Source organism: Vicia villosa, linkage group LG2 (genome assembly GCF_029867415.1).
Source record: "Vicia villosa cultivar HV-30 ecotype Madison, WI linkage group LG2, Vvil1.0, whole genome shotgun sequence".
Lineage (NCBI taxonomy): Eukaryota > Viridiplantae > Streptophyta > Magnoliopsida > Fabales > Fabaceae > Vicia > Vicia villosa.
In genome coordinates, this window is record NC_081181.1 from 115,231,188 (window position 1) to 115,249,362 (window position 18,175).

Below are 18,175 nucleotides of genomic sequence, written 5' to 3' on the forward strand. Positions count from 1 at the left end.
TGTATGCTATGGTCTGTACTAGACCCGACATAGCATACGCAGTAAGTCTTGTAAGCAGGTACATGGCGAATCCTGGAAAGGCTCACTGGCAAGCATTGAAGTGGATTTTAAGGTACATAAATGGGTCTCTGAATAGAGTCCTAATTTATGGTGGAGCCTTGGGTGAAGATAGTAAAGCAGTAATAGAAGGATATGTCGACTCTGATTATGCAGGTTGTATGGATTCCAGAAAATCTATTTCTGGATATGTTTTCACTATGTTTGGCACTGCAATTAGTTGGAAAGCAACATTTCAGAAGGTTGTTGCTCTATCAACCACTGAAGCGGAGTATATTGCCCTAACTGAAGCTGTGAAAGAAGCATTGTGGCTTGAAGGTTTTGCGAAGGAGCTGAAACTTCAAGGTCGAGGTATCACTGTTAAATGTGATAGTCAAAGTGCAATACACCTGTCGAAGAATTCAGCCTATCATGAGCGAACTAAGCACATTGATGTGAGGCTGCATTTCGTCAGAGGAGTAATCGAGCGTGGAGAAGTCCAAGTGCTGAAGGTTTCGACTGAAGACAATGCTGCTGATATGATCACCAAGACATTGTCGAGTTGCAAGTTTTTCCACTGTATGCAGTTGATAAAGCTGCATGAAGAAAGCTAGTTTGTTCCTTGACGTTGTAGAGTTAGGTCCAAGGTGGAGATTTGTGAGATATTGGATCGAACTCTAGTATGGTCGAAAGGTAGCTTCTTGGTTCGATAGGATTGAGCATGAAGTCGAAGGTTGTTCACATGCTTGTGTCGAAGATGCTAGGGTTGTTAGCATGTTAAATTAGGTTTTAGTGTTTAAACCCTAATTTGTTAAGTTAGCTTGTTTATTAAGTTGGCTTGTATAATGGGTCTTGTGGAAAAAAGCCCATTAGTTAGTATGTTAGGTTTTATTATAAATAGCATACTAGTCTCTCATCATTGCTAAGCTGCAAATCCTAATTTAGGGTGAGAGAGGTTATTTGTTATTCTTGTAAACTTGTAATCTTGTTTTAAGAGAAAGTGAAAGAATAGCAGTTATAACCAATTCTTGTGTTCCTCTTCTTCCTTGTCCTTTATTCTTCCTTGTTTTATACTTTGTTCTTGGCATTGAATTCACAACAGTTGTTTTGTGCTTCTCTGAGATTAAAGTGCTATGTATTTGTTTATAAGTTGTTATATGAAGTAAATGTGATATCCCAAATGCTTGTTGATAGTTTTTAAAATACTCTGATTTCTCGCATGATATTTTCGGTTAGAATTTGGGGTGTTACACCAACAATTACTACTTTGAACACACCAACAACCACTTTGACCACCGTCAGCTACCTCAATCACCATTATCAACACAACTTTAACCATCGTCAACTGACACTCTATGGTCATCAATCTGACCAGCAATCACCACCATCGACTATCACTTTAATTACCACCTCGATCACCATAAACCACCACTAATCATCACTATCGACTACAACCATAAACCACCAATGATCATCATTACCGACTACTACCACCATAAACCACCACTTTAATCACCATAAACTATACAATCGACCACCACTCTTACACGCTTCCACTAACAACCACCTCTTTTAATCACTATTAATAAAACTTTTATCAAACAAATATTATATGTTTATAATATTTTAATTACTCTATAACTTAATGATACAAATTGTTTGAATTAAAATATTTTTATTATTAACATTTATTTTTATATTTAAAATTAATTTTAGTTTTTAAAAATTGCATAACTTAATATTCAAACTACTTTATATTTTAAAAAAGTTTAAAAGTTCAAAACAAAAACAAAATTTAAACTTTTAAAAATTTTATAGCAGAAAATTAATCATTACAAACATTGATTCAAAGACACACTTACAAGCAAGGGAGAATACACATTGTAATGTTAAAAACTCACTTGTCAATTTGCAAAAATTACATACTACTCCCTTCCTCCCACAATGAGTGACCCACCACACTATTTCACACAGATTAAAAAAAATGTAAAAAAAATAAGATAGATAATATTATTTTTACGACAGTACCCTTATCATGTATTAAGAATGGTAAACTTTTTAATAATTAGATGGTAGAATTGAAAAAGTATATTAAAAATTGAAATAAAACATTCATTTTGGAACATCAATTTATTCCAAATGAACCATTCATTTGGACGAAGGGTGTACTTTCAAAGATGGTTACAATTTCTAAGAAGAATTTTTATATTAACTCCTTTTATTTTGTTTTCAGAATTTTACAAAACTTTTTTGTACAAAAGTGTAACTATGGGAACCTTGTCTTCACCCCATTGTTTCACTTTGATTTTGACTATTAAACTTGTTAGCACTTCACATGAGAACTGCACCTTCTAACTGCTTTTATTATCCACTACTTCTACCATCATGTTCTCCATTTCACCATTCGCACCCTCTTCCATTCCGACTTCAACTGTAAGTACAATTTGTCTCTACAAGTTTCCTTCAAAAATGCCTTCAATCAGTTCTCACACTCTATTGCTTTTCTGATTCTCTAGGTTGTCAAGTTGGAAACTTTTTCGCTGAAAAATGGTGGGTTTATCAGAATTAGAGGTGCTAATGCTGTTTCAAAGGTACCTAGAAATCCAAAATCAGCAATATGTTGTTCTGTTTCTGCTTCGGGGGATGCCAATGCCTCTGTTCAGACTGATGTTCCTTTCCCTTTTGATTACTCTGAGCTTCTGGAACAGGTTAGTTTTTATGATCTTTTCTTTGCTTCAATTTTTTGGTTAATTGTAATGTTTAGTTTGGTTTTTGATGGACAAACTTAGTTAGGGTTTGGTTATATCAGTATTGTGAAGAGTAATAATTTGAGTTATAATGTTAGTTTATTGAACTATGTAGGTTCTGTTTGGATAAATATCTTAATTAGAGTTTATAGCTTAAGTGTTTATCATATATGTGGAATTTGTGTATTTCCAACAGGCTGGAGTTGCAGTGGAATTGGCCATGAAGGATAACAAAAAGCTGATGGTGAGTCCTATCTGATCATATTTTTATATGGAATTGAGATGAAAGTTACAACACTCTCTAAACTGAGGCGAAAACCTATTGGAGCCTATAATGAACAACAATCTTAAACAGGAAATTGAGTTTCCCACTGCCGGACTCACATCCGTACCAGGTCCTCTATATATTTCGGTTTCCTGGTTTTTTTGGGGTAGAACAACTTATGTGCAAGTTGATTCATCTTGTTGATCATATCACAGGTGATGGTGAAGGTGGAATAGAGATGACCGGAAGCATGCAATTGATTCGTGAATTTTGTGACCGCTTCATTTCATCCGAGAAAACCACGCGAACAAGAATAGTAATCTTCTTGATTTAGAGCACTATTATTCTTTATGTTCACAGCATTCCTTTTTTGATGAAATATAAAGGCTTTTCTTCTTCACTTCCAGTTGAATTTGATGCACAACCTTGTTGTAAAAATCAGTTTTTTCCAGAAGCTAATGAAGTCGACTTTGCTAGACAATCCGTCTTCAGTGGAGCTTCTTTTAAGTTGGACTATTTGACAAAGCCTTCATTCTTTGAAGATTTTGGTTTTGTTGAGAAAGTAAAAATGTCAGATAGAGTGAAGGAAGAAGATGAGCTTTTCATAGCAGCTTACCCGTATTTCAATGTCAACGGTAAATCCAAATTTTCTTTGTTATTGTTTTTATAAACAATGGAAGGAAGTTTCATGACATCTGTTTCGGTGAATTTCAGAAATACTTGTTGTGGAAGAACTTTACAGAGAAGCTGTCTTGAATACTGATCGGAAACTGATTGTTTTTAATGGTGAACTCGATCGTATCAGATCTGGGTGTATCCTTTTGCAAAATTGTTAAGTTGTTTATTAAGAGTTATTTTCTTGCATAAGTATTTGATTGGTGCTGATTAGAAAATAGTTATCCTTGAATGGATCAAGATTATCCACCGTTCTTTTACCCGAAGCTAGCTGAACTTACGAAGTCCTTTCTACCTTCGATGGAAACTGTGTACTACATTCATAATTTCAAGGGTCGTAACGGAGGAGTACTTTTCAGGTCTGTAAGCTAATTAACTCGGTCAGTCTACTATATTGGAAACTTAAACAGCTTAAAGGGGTGGCAAACAGGCATGTCCGCCCGTTTAGACCTGCCCTGCAATGTCCGTCAAAAAATGGATTTTTATAAGTTAACATGACATAAGTTGTTTTCGCATACTCTTCCAAATAGTCTGACAAAAGCATTTCGTGTAGGTGCTATCCGGGTCCTTGGAAGATTCTGAGAAAAGTGGGGAGTAGTAAATATGTTTGTCTACATCAGCAGGATACTATGCCATCCCTCAAGGAAGTTGCTCTTGATATTCTTCCAACCAATTGATGTATCTGTAATAATAGTAATGGTAAGAATTTTCAGCTTCCTTTGTGTCCTGAATTGATAACTCACTACTCGTATAGTGTCCTTTTCACTTTTCGAAGCTACAATTTTGTCTCAGAATGAAGAAAGAAAGATTAATGAAAAGAAAACTTACAAAATTTTGTGTACTGATGAGCATCAGGGGTTGGTCTCCAGCTTCTTCTTCTTCTTAGGAGATCAAGAATGATGTCAACAGTTGCCATCTGATGATCGAAGGATTGAAGGCTGTGGCGAATAGAATTGGCAGCTTCTAGTGTTCAAATGGTGTTTATAGTATTTGAATAGCTACCAAGTTGTTGCTGACTTGCTGTATAGTTTAGAAATTCATATAAATTCATGAGACATACAAGTTTTCTGTGTGTTTTGAAAAGCGGTTTGGACCGTCTCGTTGAACCGGTCGAACTGAGACTTGGAGAAATAATTAAGTATCAGCTGACTATTGAATCGATCATGTAATCGAAACAGTGGAAACGAGTCAAAATTGGAAGGAAAAAAATAGATGAACGGGGAGTTTATATAACTCGGAGGGGTTAATGTTCTCTGTTCTCTCTGTTTTTTTTTCTTCTTACAAATCAAAACAACCGCATTTTATAATTAAAAAAATACCTAACAAAATTTCAAAATAGAAAGTAAATTTTAAAAAAGAGGAGAAAATAGAAAACATACCAAAGAAAATTGAAAAAAGGTTTAGGCAAACATAAAGAAAAAGGAAAAATTTATTTTGTGCCTCTATAATTAGTTTTATATTCTTACATTAAAAAAAATTGGACTAAAATACCCTCATATAAGTAGGTAATACTTTTCACAATTTCACTTTTGCATTCAACGCAGAAAAACACTCTCAATACACTTGAAAATTTCCAAATGTGTTTCGGTTTGGGTTAATACCATTTTAGCCCCTGTCATATAGATTATTTCTGATTTTGCCCCCTGTAAATTTTTTTTTTTTTGAAAAATAACCTTGCCATTTCAAAATACTAACATTTTAGTCCCTAAAGTCAAAATCCGCAGGAAAATCCGAAAGAAAATCTGCAGGAAACTTGCAGATTTTCCTGCGGATTTTGACTTTAGGGGCTAAAAAGTTAGTATTTTGAAATGGCAAGGTTGTTTTTCAAAAAAAAAAATTTTTACAGGGGGTAAACCAGAAATGACCTATATGGCAAGGGGTAAAATGGTAATAACCCTTTTTATTTTGTTAATTTGACAGTGCCGCGTAGACAGGGATTAGAATGGAGGATTTTTGGTCGCACTTTAGGACGACGCTACGATGCATTAATGTTGAGAGAGGTAGAGCATGGTGGTCCATCTGCACCCGTCCCTTAGGTGCCAGTTGGATTTTCGGGAGGGCCAAAAGATACATCTCTAGTAGTGAGATACGAGCATCATATTGCTCGACACGTCTGATTCAGCGACGTAGGTAAAGATATTTATTCTATATTGAATAATTTTTGTATTTTATAATGTGTTTTTTATTTGTTTTTAGGAGAGAGGGGCGAAGAAAGAAATGAAAGTGGCTCGACATGGGTTAAAGCTTAAGGAGATGGTACATGTTGCTCTCCCACCTAAGATGGAGTACAAGGTGTCTAGGTCGGGTCCAACTTGTCTATAGAGAATCAGTCTGACAAAGATAGACCCGGACCTTGTATCTGTATTTGTAGAGAGGTGGCATCTGGAGACATCTTCATTTCACATGTCATTTGGTGAGATGAGTATTAATCTAGACGATGTTGCATGTCTGCTACACTTGTTCTCCAGGGGTGAGTTTTGGAGCCCCGGTTATGTCACCGAGGACGTTGCAGTTGAGCTTGCTATTGATTACTTAGGAGTGGATCAGAGTGATACTCACTGACATGTCTTTGATTGTAGGGGCTACTATAATCTTGCGTGATTATACGACACATTCGTGGAGCATCGAGCAGCTAGGAGATGGGCATATGCTACCAGGTCATATTTGACGTTGTTAGTGTGTTGTACCATTTTTACCGACAAGAGTTTTACGCTTGTCGAGGCACGATATCTGTTATTATTTAGAGACTTGGATAGACTTCACTTTTACAGTTGGAGAGCCGCTACTTTGGTTACCCTCTACAGATATCTTGGAGATGCATCCATGTACAATTGAAAGCAACTCGGTGGATATCCTTTTCAAAAGCTTGGTCGCCTGCTGAAAGGATATCCACTTGGGCCTCTTGAAAGGATTTTTGCAACTTTTCGTTAGACTCCCGGGCTGTTTCCACATCTTTGATCAAGCTGGCGATGGTTGCTTCAAGATCCAGGCATTTGGACTCGAAGGCTTCCATCTGTTTTTTTCCTCCATCAGTTACTTGTTTGATTCCTCTAACTTGTCGGTCTGAATCTTCAAATTATCATTCAGCTGACTTACCTCCTTGTTAAGACGAATTTCATTCTGTTCATATACGTCACCGACTTCAAACAGACCTTGGGTCATAACAACATACTGCATCAGGTAAGACCCAAAGTGTTTGGTCAGTTGCTAGGATCCTATGGTCTTCACCTTCTCAACATCCTCTGTCATATACAAGTGGTCATAAAGGTCTTCACCTTCATCTAGAACCTCACTCGCAGTAATTAAGGCATAAGCTAAAAGATCTACATACCCAAGTCTCTGAGGTGGCTTGATAACTCTTCTTGGTATATATCTTGTCAACAGGTAGTCATTAATAGTTTCCTCAACATGCTCAGTATCTTCAGCATCTTATGCTTCTCCTTCGGCTTGATCTGGGATACGCAATTCAGCATCGGCATGCTCCACCTCAACAGGAATCTCTTCATGTTCCAGCTCTTCTTCAGATATCTCTTCACTTCGACCAACACCATCAATTTTCTCGAAAGCCATCTCAGCATCATTGAAAACTTAATCTCGACTAGTGATACACCTTCTATGACCTAGCACTAGGCACCATAACCTATAAGCTTTGACTCCTTTAGGGTAACTTATGAACATGCATCTTAGAGCTCTAGGTACGACCTTGTCTTTCCTAATGTGAGCATAGGCTACGCAACCAAATACTCTAAGTTTGTCGAGATCTGGTGGATGTCTCGACCAAACTTCTTCAGGTGTCTTTATGTCTAACGAAGTCGAAGGACATATTTTTATCAGATATGCTGCTGTCGAAACAGCTTCTGTCCAAAACACCTTCTTTAACACAACACTAGTCAACATGCATCTAACTTTTTTTAAAATGGTTCGATTAAATATTTTAGCCAAACCATTTTGTTGGGGAGTACCTGCAGTAGTTTTATGTCTTGTAATACTAGAGGCTGCGCAAAAACTGTCGAATGCCTCATTGCAAAATTTAAGGCCATTGTCGGTTTTATACCTCTTTACCTTTCTGTCAGTCTTATTTTCGACCAAAGTCTTCCAACTTTTGAAATTATCAGAAGTTTCATCCTTAGTCTTATGGATGAATACCCATAACTTTCTGGAATAATCATCAACTATGGATAGAAAATACCTTGCTCCTAAATGTGATGGACACCTTGCAGACCCCCAAAGATTAGCATGGATGTAATTAAGGGATCCATGTGTTCTTTGTTTGCCTTTATTGGACTTCGCTCTGCAAGATTTTCCAAGTACACAGGGTTCACAAAACTTCAGCTTTTCGACTTTGTCTCCACCAAGCAAATTTTGTTTCGTAATACGCAGATATTAATATATCAATTGACATTTTCCTTGAAATGTCTCTAACATCTGTGAACAGAAATAAAGAATGAAAGTAAGAAAATAAAGAAAAGAAGAAAATTACCCATATCTCCAGAGGCTGCAAACCGAAAGGGAAAGGAAATACCCATTGTTTTTTAAGAACCAAGAACTCCAAAATAACAAGAACTTCTGCTAAACTATAAGCTTCAAGACAAGCTTTCTATAGCTCAATTGTTGTATGGAACCTATGAAAAGAAATATAGTTAATAAAAAGGTAGAGCACATTCTATTCAAATATACTAACTAGTTTTAAAATGTAATATTAATAACATACCCTTATGTAGTTGACAATATTTTCTCCCTCCCTTCTAGTAAGGTCAAATACTTTGCTACAGGAGTCGAGTCAAAATTAAAGTCATTTATGCCAAGTCTAGTTATCAAAATATCGCAAGATTCTGGCAGTTTCCCATCACTGTCAACAGAATGGTGCAGGCATAACATGCCATACAAATGTCTTACGACATCTCCTTCTATAACTGAATATTCCAGTGTTTGTCTGTTGTCAAGTATCTTGTATCTTGAGTTATCACCGTGTTTGAGTGACAACCCTATATTATCTGCAGTAGATAACACATTTTCCCTTTTCAAGAATTCCAAGGACCAACTTAATGCTGTAATCACTATTTCTTGGTTTCGGTTTCTAGCTTTTTCTTCTATTTGAATATGAACCCTAGCCGACTTAGAAGACTCTAGCAATTTTAAATCAGATTTAGGTGGTATCGGTTGCTCCAACGGATCAAAATGATGATAACTAAAGAGATTTTTTGCCATTATTTGAGATACTCGTGACTGTTTGGGAGATGAAGTTGTTGGGTTAAATAGTATATTCATCAAAATCTCACATCGGATAATATGAAGAAAATAGAATAGGAGTAATAATATAATTGGAGATTGTTAGTTTGAGTTTTTCATATAACAACAAAATGTAGCCTTTTTTTTGTGTATAAGGGATTTGCATTGTGGTGTGTCTAGAAAGGGTTTTCTATTTTTCGTTCGAAAATAGTTTGTTGAGAGGGTTTTCAATTTTTCTGTTCAAAAATAATTTGATTAGAGGGTTTGTAATTTTTCTGTTCAAAAATTGCAGTTGAGAAGGGTTTGCAATTTTTCCATCCAAAAATTGCAGTTGAGAGAGAGTTTGCAATTTTTTCCATACAAAATTTGCACTTAAGGTAGGGTTTGCAATTTTCTCCTTAAAAAATTGCAGTTTGGATGGTTTGCAATATTTCTCCTTTAAAATTGCAATTTGGAGGGTTTGCAATTTTCTCCTTTATATTTTGCAATTTGAAGCGTTTGTAATTTTGTTATTGTAAAATTAGAAGTTGATTTATAATTTGAGTTTTATTTTTTATTTTTTTGCTTCTTTTCTTCTTTTATGGGTATGCTTCCGCAAGTGTAGAAATTTATTTTTTTGATCAAGGGAGGAAGAAGACAAAAATATTAAAGAGCGATAATTTTACAAATGTGGATAACTATGAGAATCATTTTGAAGATGAAGTTGAAGACAAAGTGAAGATATGTGAGACTTTGGATGGAGGGAGGATTTTGTTGGGTTAAATAATATATTCATCCAAGTCCCACATCAGATAGTAAGAAGAAAATAGAATTAGAGTAATAATATAAAAGAGATAGATAGTTTGAGTTTTCCATACAACAACAAAATATAGCTTTTTTGGGTGTATAACGGATTTGGGTAGTTGTGTGTCTAAGGAGGGTTTAATATTTTTCCGTTCAAAAATAGTTTGTTGAGAGGGTTTAATATTTTTCCGTTCAAAAACTGCAGTTAACAAAGGGTTTGTAATTTTTCCGTCCAAAAAGTGCAGTTGAGAGAGGGTTTGCAATTTTTCCGTCCAAAATTTGCACTTATAGTTAATAAAAAGGTAGAACACATTCTATTCAAATATACTAACTAGTTTTAAAATGTAATATTAATAACATACCCTTATGTAGTTGACAATATTTTCTCCCTCCCTTCTGGTGAGATCAAATACTCTGCTACAGGAGTCGAGTCAAAATTGAAGTCATTTATGCCAAGTCCAGTTATCAGAATATCTCAAGATTCCGACAATTTCCCATCACTGTCAACAGAATGGTGCAGGCATAACATGCCATAAGAATGTCTTACGACATCTTCTGCTATAATTGAATATTCCAATTCTTGTTTATCATAGTGTTTGAGTGACATCCATATATTATCTGCAGTAGATAACACATTTTCTCTTTTCAAGAATTCCAAGGCTTAACTTATTGCTGCAATCGCTATTTCTTGGTTTCAGTTTCTAGCTTTTTCCTCTATTTGAATATGAACCCTAGCCGACTTAGAAGGTTCTAGCAATTTTAAATCATATTTAGGTGGTATCGGTTGCTCTAACAGATCAAAATGAGGATAACTAAAGAGAATTTTTTGCCATTATTTGACATACTCGTGACTGTTTGCGAGATGAGGTTGTTGGGTTAAATAGTATATTCATCCAAGTCCCACATCAGATAGTAGGAAGAAAATAGAATTGGAGTAATAATATAAATAGAGATAGTTAGATTGAGTTTTTCATATATCAACAAAATGTAGCCTTTTTTGGTGTATAAGGGATTAGGGTAGTTGTGTGTCTAGAGAGGGTTTTTTTTTTATTTTTTCGTTCAAGCATAGTTGGTTGAGAGGGTTTTCTATTTTTCTGTTAAAAAATAGTTTGTTGAGAGGGTTTGCAATATTTCCGTCTAAAAATTGCAGTTGAAAGAGGATTTGCAATTTTTCCGTTCAAAAATTACACTTCAGGTAGGGTTCGCATTTTCTCCTTTAAACATTTCAGTTTGGAGGGTTTGTAATTTTTCTCTTTAAAAATTGTAGTTTGGAGGGTTGGCAATTTTCTCCTTAAAATTTTGCAATTAAAATTTGCAATTTTATTACTGAAAAATTAGAAGTAAAATTATAATTTGAGTTTTATTTTTTAACACAAAGTAAATCATAATTTTAACATTTTCTTACACAACCTCATAACTAGTATATGTGATCATGTTTTATGAGAGTTATAAAAAATTATTTTGTATGCTATTAATAGTTGACATAAATTTGTTATTTCCATGTAATTTATACCACATAGTATTAATGAGTTAGTATTGAAAATCATACATGAAAATTTTATGCAAATAAAATAAATATTATGTTTGGTTCACAAGGGGATTGGAGAGATTTTAAAATTGAATTACTTTTTATCCTTTCAAATATTATTATTTGTACTTGGTAAAAATAAATCTAAATAAAAATAGTTTTGAGTAAATTTTACCAAATAAAAACTACACACCGGATAACTTGCCTTCAATTTTTTGTTTTTTTTTGTTTTTCCGAAAAAACTCAATTTTTTGTATTTCCAAAAAACTAAATTTTTTGTTATTCCAAAAAAACTCGATTTTTTTTTTTGTATTTCCAAAAAACTCGACTTTTGTATTTTCGAATGAAACAATTTTTGCATATTCCTCTACAAACCGTTTAGACTCCTTATTTTCATTTCCATGGAAAACAAATTATATATTTATTTTATCATGTTGTGTAGCAACACAATTAGAAACTATTACAATACCTAGTTATATAAAGCATGGTGTCCTTTTGGAGCTCATCAACAACAATATTACGTTCTTTCACTGATATTTTGTATTCCTTCTCAAGCTTATTTATAAGAGGATTGTTATCCTGGTAAAAACATTAAAAAAAGCTTAGTTAAATGCTACAGATATCTTAATGTAGTTTTAATATAAATATATAAATACCTCACTGATGTTAACATTCTGACTAAACAACATACTGAAGAATGATGCATAAGCATTAATCTCGTATTGGTGAATGTAATCGTTTATCATATGCGAGAGAGAAGAAATTTGACCCCGCTCAAAATGATTGGAAACTGGAGACAGTGGCTCAGAAGGAAACATATGGTCCGTGTTTCCGAATTTTTTCATCTTTCCTAAAACACGATTTTTTGTATTTCCGATAAATTCGTTTTTTTTTTTGTTTTTCCGAAAAAACTCGATTTTTTGTATTTCCAAAAAACTAAATTTTTTGTTTTCCCAAAAAAACTCGATTTTATTTTTTGTATTTCCAAAAAACTCGACTTTTGTATTTTCGAAAAAAAACACAATTTTTGCATATTCATCTACAAACCGTTTAGACTCCCTATTTGCATTTCCATGGAAAACAAATTATATATTTATTTTATCATGTTGTGTAGCAACACAATTAGAAACTATTACAATACCTGGTTATATAAAGCATGATGTCCTTTTGGAGCTCATCAACAACAATATTACGTTCTTCCACTGATATTTTGTATTTCTTCTCAAGCTTTTTTATAATACGTTCTTCCACTGATATTTTGTATTTCTTCTCAAGCTTTTTTATAAGAGGATTGTTATCCTGGTAAAAACATTAAAAAAAAACTTAGTCATATACTACAGATAACTTAACGTAGTTTTAATATAAATATATAAATACCTCACTGATGTTAACATTCTGACTAAACAACATACTGAGGAATGATGCATAAGCATTAATCTCGTATTGGTGAATGTAATCGTTTATCATATGCGAGAGAGAAGAAATTTGACCCTGTCAAAATGATTGGAAACTGGAGACAATGGCTCAGAAGGAAACATATGGTATGTGTTTCCGAAAACTCGATTTTTTCATCTTTCCTAAAACATGATTTTTTGATTTTCCGAAAAATTCGTTTTTTTTTTTATTTTTCAGAAAAAACTCAATTTTTTGTATTTCCAAAAAACTAAAATTTTTGTTATTCCAAAAAAACTCGATTTTTTTTGTATTTCCAAAAAACTCGACTTTTGTATTTTCGAAAGAAACAATTTTTGCATATTCCTCTACAAACCGTTTAGACTCCTTATTTGCATTTCCATGGAAAACAAATTATATATTTATTTTATCATGTTGTGTAGCAACACAATTAGAAACTATTACAATACCTAGTTATATAAAGCATGGTGTCCTTTTGGAGCTCATCAACAACAATATTACGTTCTTTCACTGATATTTTGTATTCCTTCTCAAGCTTATTTATCAGAGGATTGTTATCCTGCTAAATACATGTACTACATAGATCTTAATATAGTTTTAATATAAATATATAAATACCTCACTGATGTTTACATTCTGACTAAACAACATACTGAAGAATGATGCATAAGCATTAATCTCATATTGGTGAATGTAATCGTTTATCATATGCGAGAGAGAAGAAATTTGACCCCGGTCAAAATGATTGGAAACTGGAGACAGTGGCTCAGAAGGAAACATATGGTCCGTGTTTCCGAATTTTTTCATCTTTCCTAAAACACGATTCTTTGTATTTCCGATAAATTCGTTTTTTTTGTTTTTCCGAAAAAACTCGATTTTTTGTATTTCCAAAAAACTAAATTTTTTGTTTTCCCAAAAAAACTCGATTTTATTTTTTGTATTTCCAAAAAACTCGACTTTTGTATTTTCGAAAAAAAACACAATTTTTGCATATTCATCTACAAACCGTTTAGACTCCCTATTTGCATTTCCATGGAAAACAAATTATATATTTATTTTATCATGTTGTGTAGCAACACAATTAGAAACTATTACAATACCTGGTTATATAAAGCATGATGTCCTTTTGGAGCTCATCAACAACAATATTACGTTCTTCCACTGATATTTTGTATTTCTTCTCAAGCTTTTTTATAATACGTTCTTCCACTGATATTTTGTATTTCTTCTCAAGCTTTTTTATAAGAGGATTGTTATCCTGGTAAAAACATTAAAAAAAAAACTTAGTCATATACTACAGATAACTTAACGTAGTTTTAATATAAATATATAAATACCTCACTGATGTTAACATTCTGACTAAACAACATACTGAGGAATGATGCATAAGCATTAATCTCGTATTGGTGAATGTAATCGTTTATCATATGCGAGAGAGAAGAAATTTGACCCTGTCAAAATGATTGGAAACTGGAGACAATGGCTCAGAAGGAAACATATGGTATGTGTTTCCGAAAACTCGATTTTTTCATCTTTCCTAAAACATGATTTTTTGATTTTCCAAAAAATTCGTTTTTTTTTATTTTTCAGAAAAAACTCAATTTTTTGTATTTCCAAAAAACTAAATTTTTTGTTATTCCAAAAAAACTCGATTTTTTTTGTATTTCCAAAAAACTCGACTTTTGTATTTTCGAAAGAAACAATTTTTGCATATTCCTCTACAAACCGTTTAGACTCCTTATTTGCATTTCCATGGAAAACAAATTATATATTTATTTTATCATGTTGTGTAGCAACACAATTAGAAACTATTACAATACCTAGTTATATAAAGCATGGTGTCCTTTTGGAGCTCATCAACAACAATATTACGTTCTTTCACTGATATTATGTATTCCTTCTCAAGCTTATTTATCAGAGGATTGTTATCCTGCTAAATACATTAAAAAAAGCTTAGTCATATACTACAGATATCTTAATGTAGTTTTAATATAAATATATAAATACCTCACTGATGTTAACATTCTGACTAAACAACATACTGAAGAATGATGCATAAGCATTAATCTCGTATTGGTGAATGTAATCGTTTATCATATGCGATAGAGAAGAAATTTGACCCCGGTCAAAATGATTGGAAACTGGAGACAGTGGCTCAGAAGGAAACATATGGTCCGTGTTTCCGAATTTTTTCATCTTTCCTAAAACACGATTTTTTGTATTTCCGATAAATTTGTTTTTTTTTGTTTTTCCGAAAAAACTCGATTTTTTGTATTTCCAAAAAACTAAATTTTTTGTTTTCCCAAAAAAACTCGATTTTATTTTTTGTATTTCCAAAAAACTCGACTTTTGTATTTTCGAAAAAAAACACAATTTTTGCATATTCATCTACAAACCGTTTAGACTCCCTATTTGCATTTCCATGGAAAACAAATTATATATTTATTTTATCATGTTGTGTAGCAACACAATTAGAAACTATTACAATACCTGGTTATATAAAGCATGGTGTCCTTTTGGAGCTCATCAACAACAATATTACGTTCTTCCACTAATATTTTGTATTCCTTCTCAAGCTTTTTAATAATACGTTCTTCCACTGATATTTTGTATTTCTTCTCAAGCTTTTTTATAAGAAGATTGTTATCCTGGTAAAAACATTAAAAAAAAAACTTAGTCATATACTACAGATAACTTAACGTAGTTTTAATATAAATATATAAATACCTCACTGATGTTAACATTCTGACTAAACAACATACTGAGGAATGATGCATAAGCATTAATCTCGTATTGGTGAATGTAATCGTTTATCATATGCGAGAGAGAAGAAATTTGACCCTGTCAAAATGATTGGAAACTGGAGACAATGGCTCAGAAGGAAACATATGGTATGTGTTTCCGAAAACTCGATTTTTTCATCTTTCCTAAAACATGATTTTTTGAATTTCCGAAAAATTCGTTTTTTTTTTTCTTTTTCCGAAAAAACCCAATTTTTTGTATTTCCAAAGAACTAAATTTTTTGTTATTCCAAAAAAACTCGATTTTTTTTTTGTATTTCCAAAAAACTCGACTTTTGTATTTTCGAAAGAAACAATTTTTGCATATTCCTCTACAAACCGTTTAGACTCCTTATTTGCATTTCCATGGAAAACAAATTATATATTTATTTTATCATGTTGTGTAGCAACACAATTAGAAACTATTACAATACCTAGTTATATAAAGCATGGTGTCCTTTTGGAGCTCATCAACAACAATATTACGTTCTTTCACTGATATTTTGTATTCCTTCTCAAGCTTATTTATCAGAGGATTGTTATCCTGCTAAATACAATAAAAAAAGCTTAGTCATATACTACAGAGATCTTAATATAGTTTTAATATAAATATATAAATACCTCACTGATGTTAACATTCTGACTAAACAACATACTGAAGAATGATGCATAAGCATTAATCTCGTATTGGTGAATGTAATCGTTTATCATATGCGAGAGAGAAGAAATTTGACCCCGGTCAAAATGATTGGAAACTGGAGACAGTGGCTCAGAAGGAAACATACGGTCCGTGTTTCCGAAAACTCGATTTTTTCATCTTTCCTAAAACACGATTTTTTGTATTTCCAAAAAAACTCGATTTTTTGTATTGCCAAAAAACTAAATTTTTTGTTTTCCCAAAAAAACTCGATTTTATTTTTTGTATTTCCAAAAAACTCGACTTTTGTATTTTCGAAAAAAAACACAATTTTTGCATATTCATCTACAAACCGTTTAGACTCCCTATTTGCATTTCCATGGAAAACAAATTATATATTTATTTTATCATATTGTTTAGCAACACAATTAGAAACTATTACAATACGTGGTAATATAAAGCATGGTGTCCTTTTGGAGCTCATCAACAACAATATTACGTTCTTCCACTGATATTTTGTATTCCTTCTCGAGCTTTTTTATAAGAGGATTGTTATCCTGGTAAAAACATTAAAAAAAAAACTTAGTCATATACTACAGATATCTTAACGTTGTTTTAATATAAATATATAAATACCTCATTGATGTTAACATTCTGACTAAACAACATACTGAGGAATGATGCATAAGCATTAATCTCGTATTGGTGAATGTAATAGTTTATCATATGCGAGAGAGAAGAAATTTGACCCGGTCAAAATGATTGGAAACTGGAGACAATGGCTCAGAAGGAAACATATGGTCTGTGTTTCCGAAAACTCGATTTTTTCATCTTTCCTAAAACATGATTTTTTGGATTTCCGAAAAACTCGTTTTTTTTTTGTTTTTCCGAAAAAACTCAATTTTTTGTATTTCCAAAAAAACTAAATTTTTTGTTTTCCCAAAAAAACTCGATTTTATTTTTTGTATTTCCAAAAAACTCGACTTTTGTATTTTCGAAAGAAACAATCTTTGCATATTCCTCTACAAACCGTTTAGACTCCTTATTTGCATTTCCATGGAAAACAAATTATATATTTATTTTATCATGTTGTGTAGCAACACAATTAGAAACTATTACAATACCTAGTTATATAAAGCATGGTGTCCTTTTGGAGCTCATCAACAACAATATTACGTTCTTTCACTGATATTTTGTATTTCTTCTCAAGCTTATTTATCAGAGGATTGTTATCCTGCTAAATACAATAAAAAAAGCTTAGTCATATACTACAGAGATCTTAATATAGTTTTAATATAAATATATAAATACCTCACTGATGTTAACATTCTGACTAAACAACATACTGAAGAATGATGCATAAGCATTAATCTCGTATTGGTGAATGTAATCGTTTATCATATGCGAGAGAGAAGAAATTTGACCCCGGTCAAAATGATTGGAAACTGGAGACAGTGGCTCAGAAGGAAACATACGGTCCGTGTTTCCGAAAACTCGATTTTTTCATCTTTCCTAAAACACGATTTTTTGTATTTCCAAAAAAACTCGATTTTTTGTATTGCCAAAAAACTAAATTTTTTGTTTTCCAAAAAAAACTCGATTTTATTTTTTGTATTTCCAAAAAACTCGACTTTTGTATTTTCGAAAAAAAACACAATTTTTGCATATTCATCTACAAACCGTTTAGACTCCCTATTTGCATTTCCATGGAAAACAAATTATATATTTATTTTATCATGTTGTTTAGCAACACAATTAGAAACTATTACAATACGTGGTAATATAAAGCATGGTGTCCTTTTGGAGCTCATCAACAACAATATTACGTTCTTCCACTGATATTTTGTATTCCTTCTCGAGCTTTTTTATAAGAGGATTGTTATCCTGGTAAAAACATTAAAAAAAAACTTAGTCATATACTACAGATATCTTAACGTTGTTTTAATATAAATATATAAATACCTCATTGATGTTAACATTCTGACTAAACAACATACTGAGGAATGATGCATAAGCATTAATCTCGTATTGGTGAATGTAATAGTTTATCATATGCGAGAGAGAAGAAATTTGAACCGGTCA

General features: G+C 32.6%; 1 protein-coding gene across 2 annotated transcripts; it reads left to right on the plus strand.

Moving 5' to 3' along the window:
• The first annotated feature begins 2,332 nt into the window (after positions 1 to 2,332).
• On the plus strand, positions 2,333 to 5,146 carry LOC131646650 (protein LPA3-like). Of its 2 annotated transcripts, none has more exons than XM_058916635.1 (10): positions 2,333 to 2,469; positions 2,553 to 2,744; positions 2,980 to 3,027; positions 3,139 to 3,178; positions 3,264 to 3,364; positions 3,491 to 3,683; positions 3,763 to 3,861; positions 3,965 to 4,082; positions 4,277 to 4,422; positions 4,516 to 5,146. In XM_058916635.1, exons 1-9 carry the CDS (start codon positions 2,422 to 2,424, stop codon positions 4,398 to 4,400), a joined length of 963 nt encoding a protein of 320 aa, XP_058772618.1. In that variant the 5' UTR covers positions 2,333 to 2,421; the 3' UTR covers positions 4,401 to 4,422; positions 4,516 to 5,146. The 2 variants fall into 2 exon arrangements, with proteins under 2 accessions (XP_058772618.1, XP_058772617.1); XM_058916634.1 differs by having other exon boundaries at positions 4,579 to 5,144.
• The last annotated feature ends 13,029 nt before the right edge of the window (positions 5,147 to 18,175 follow it).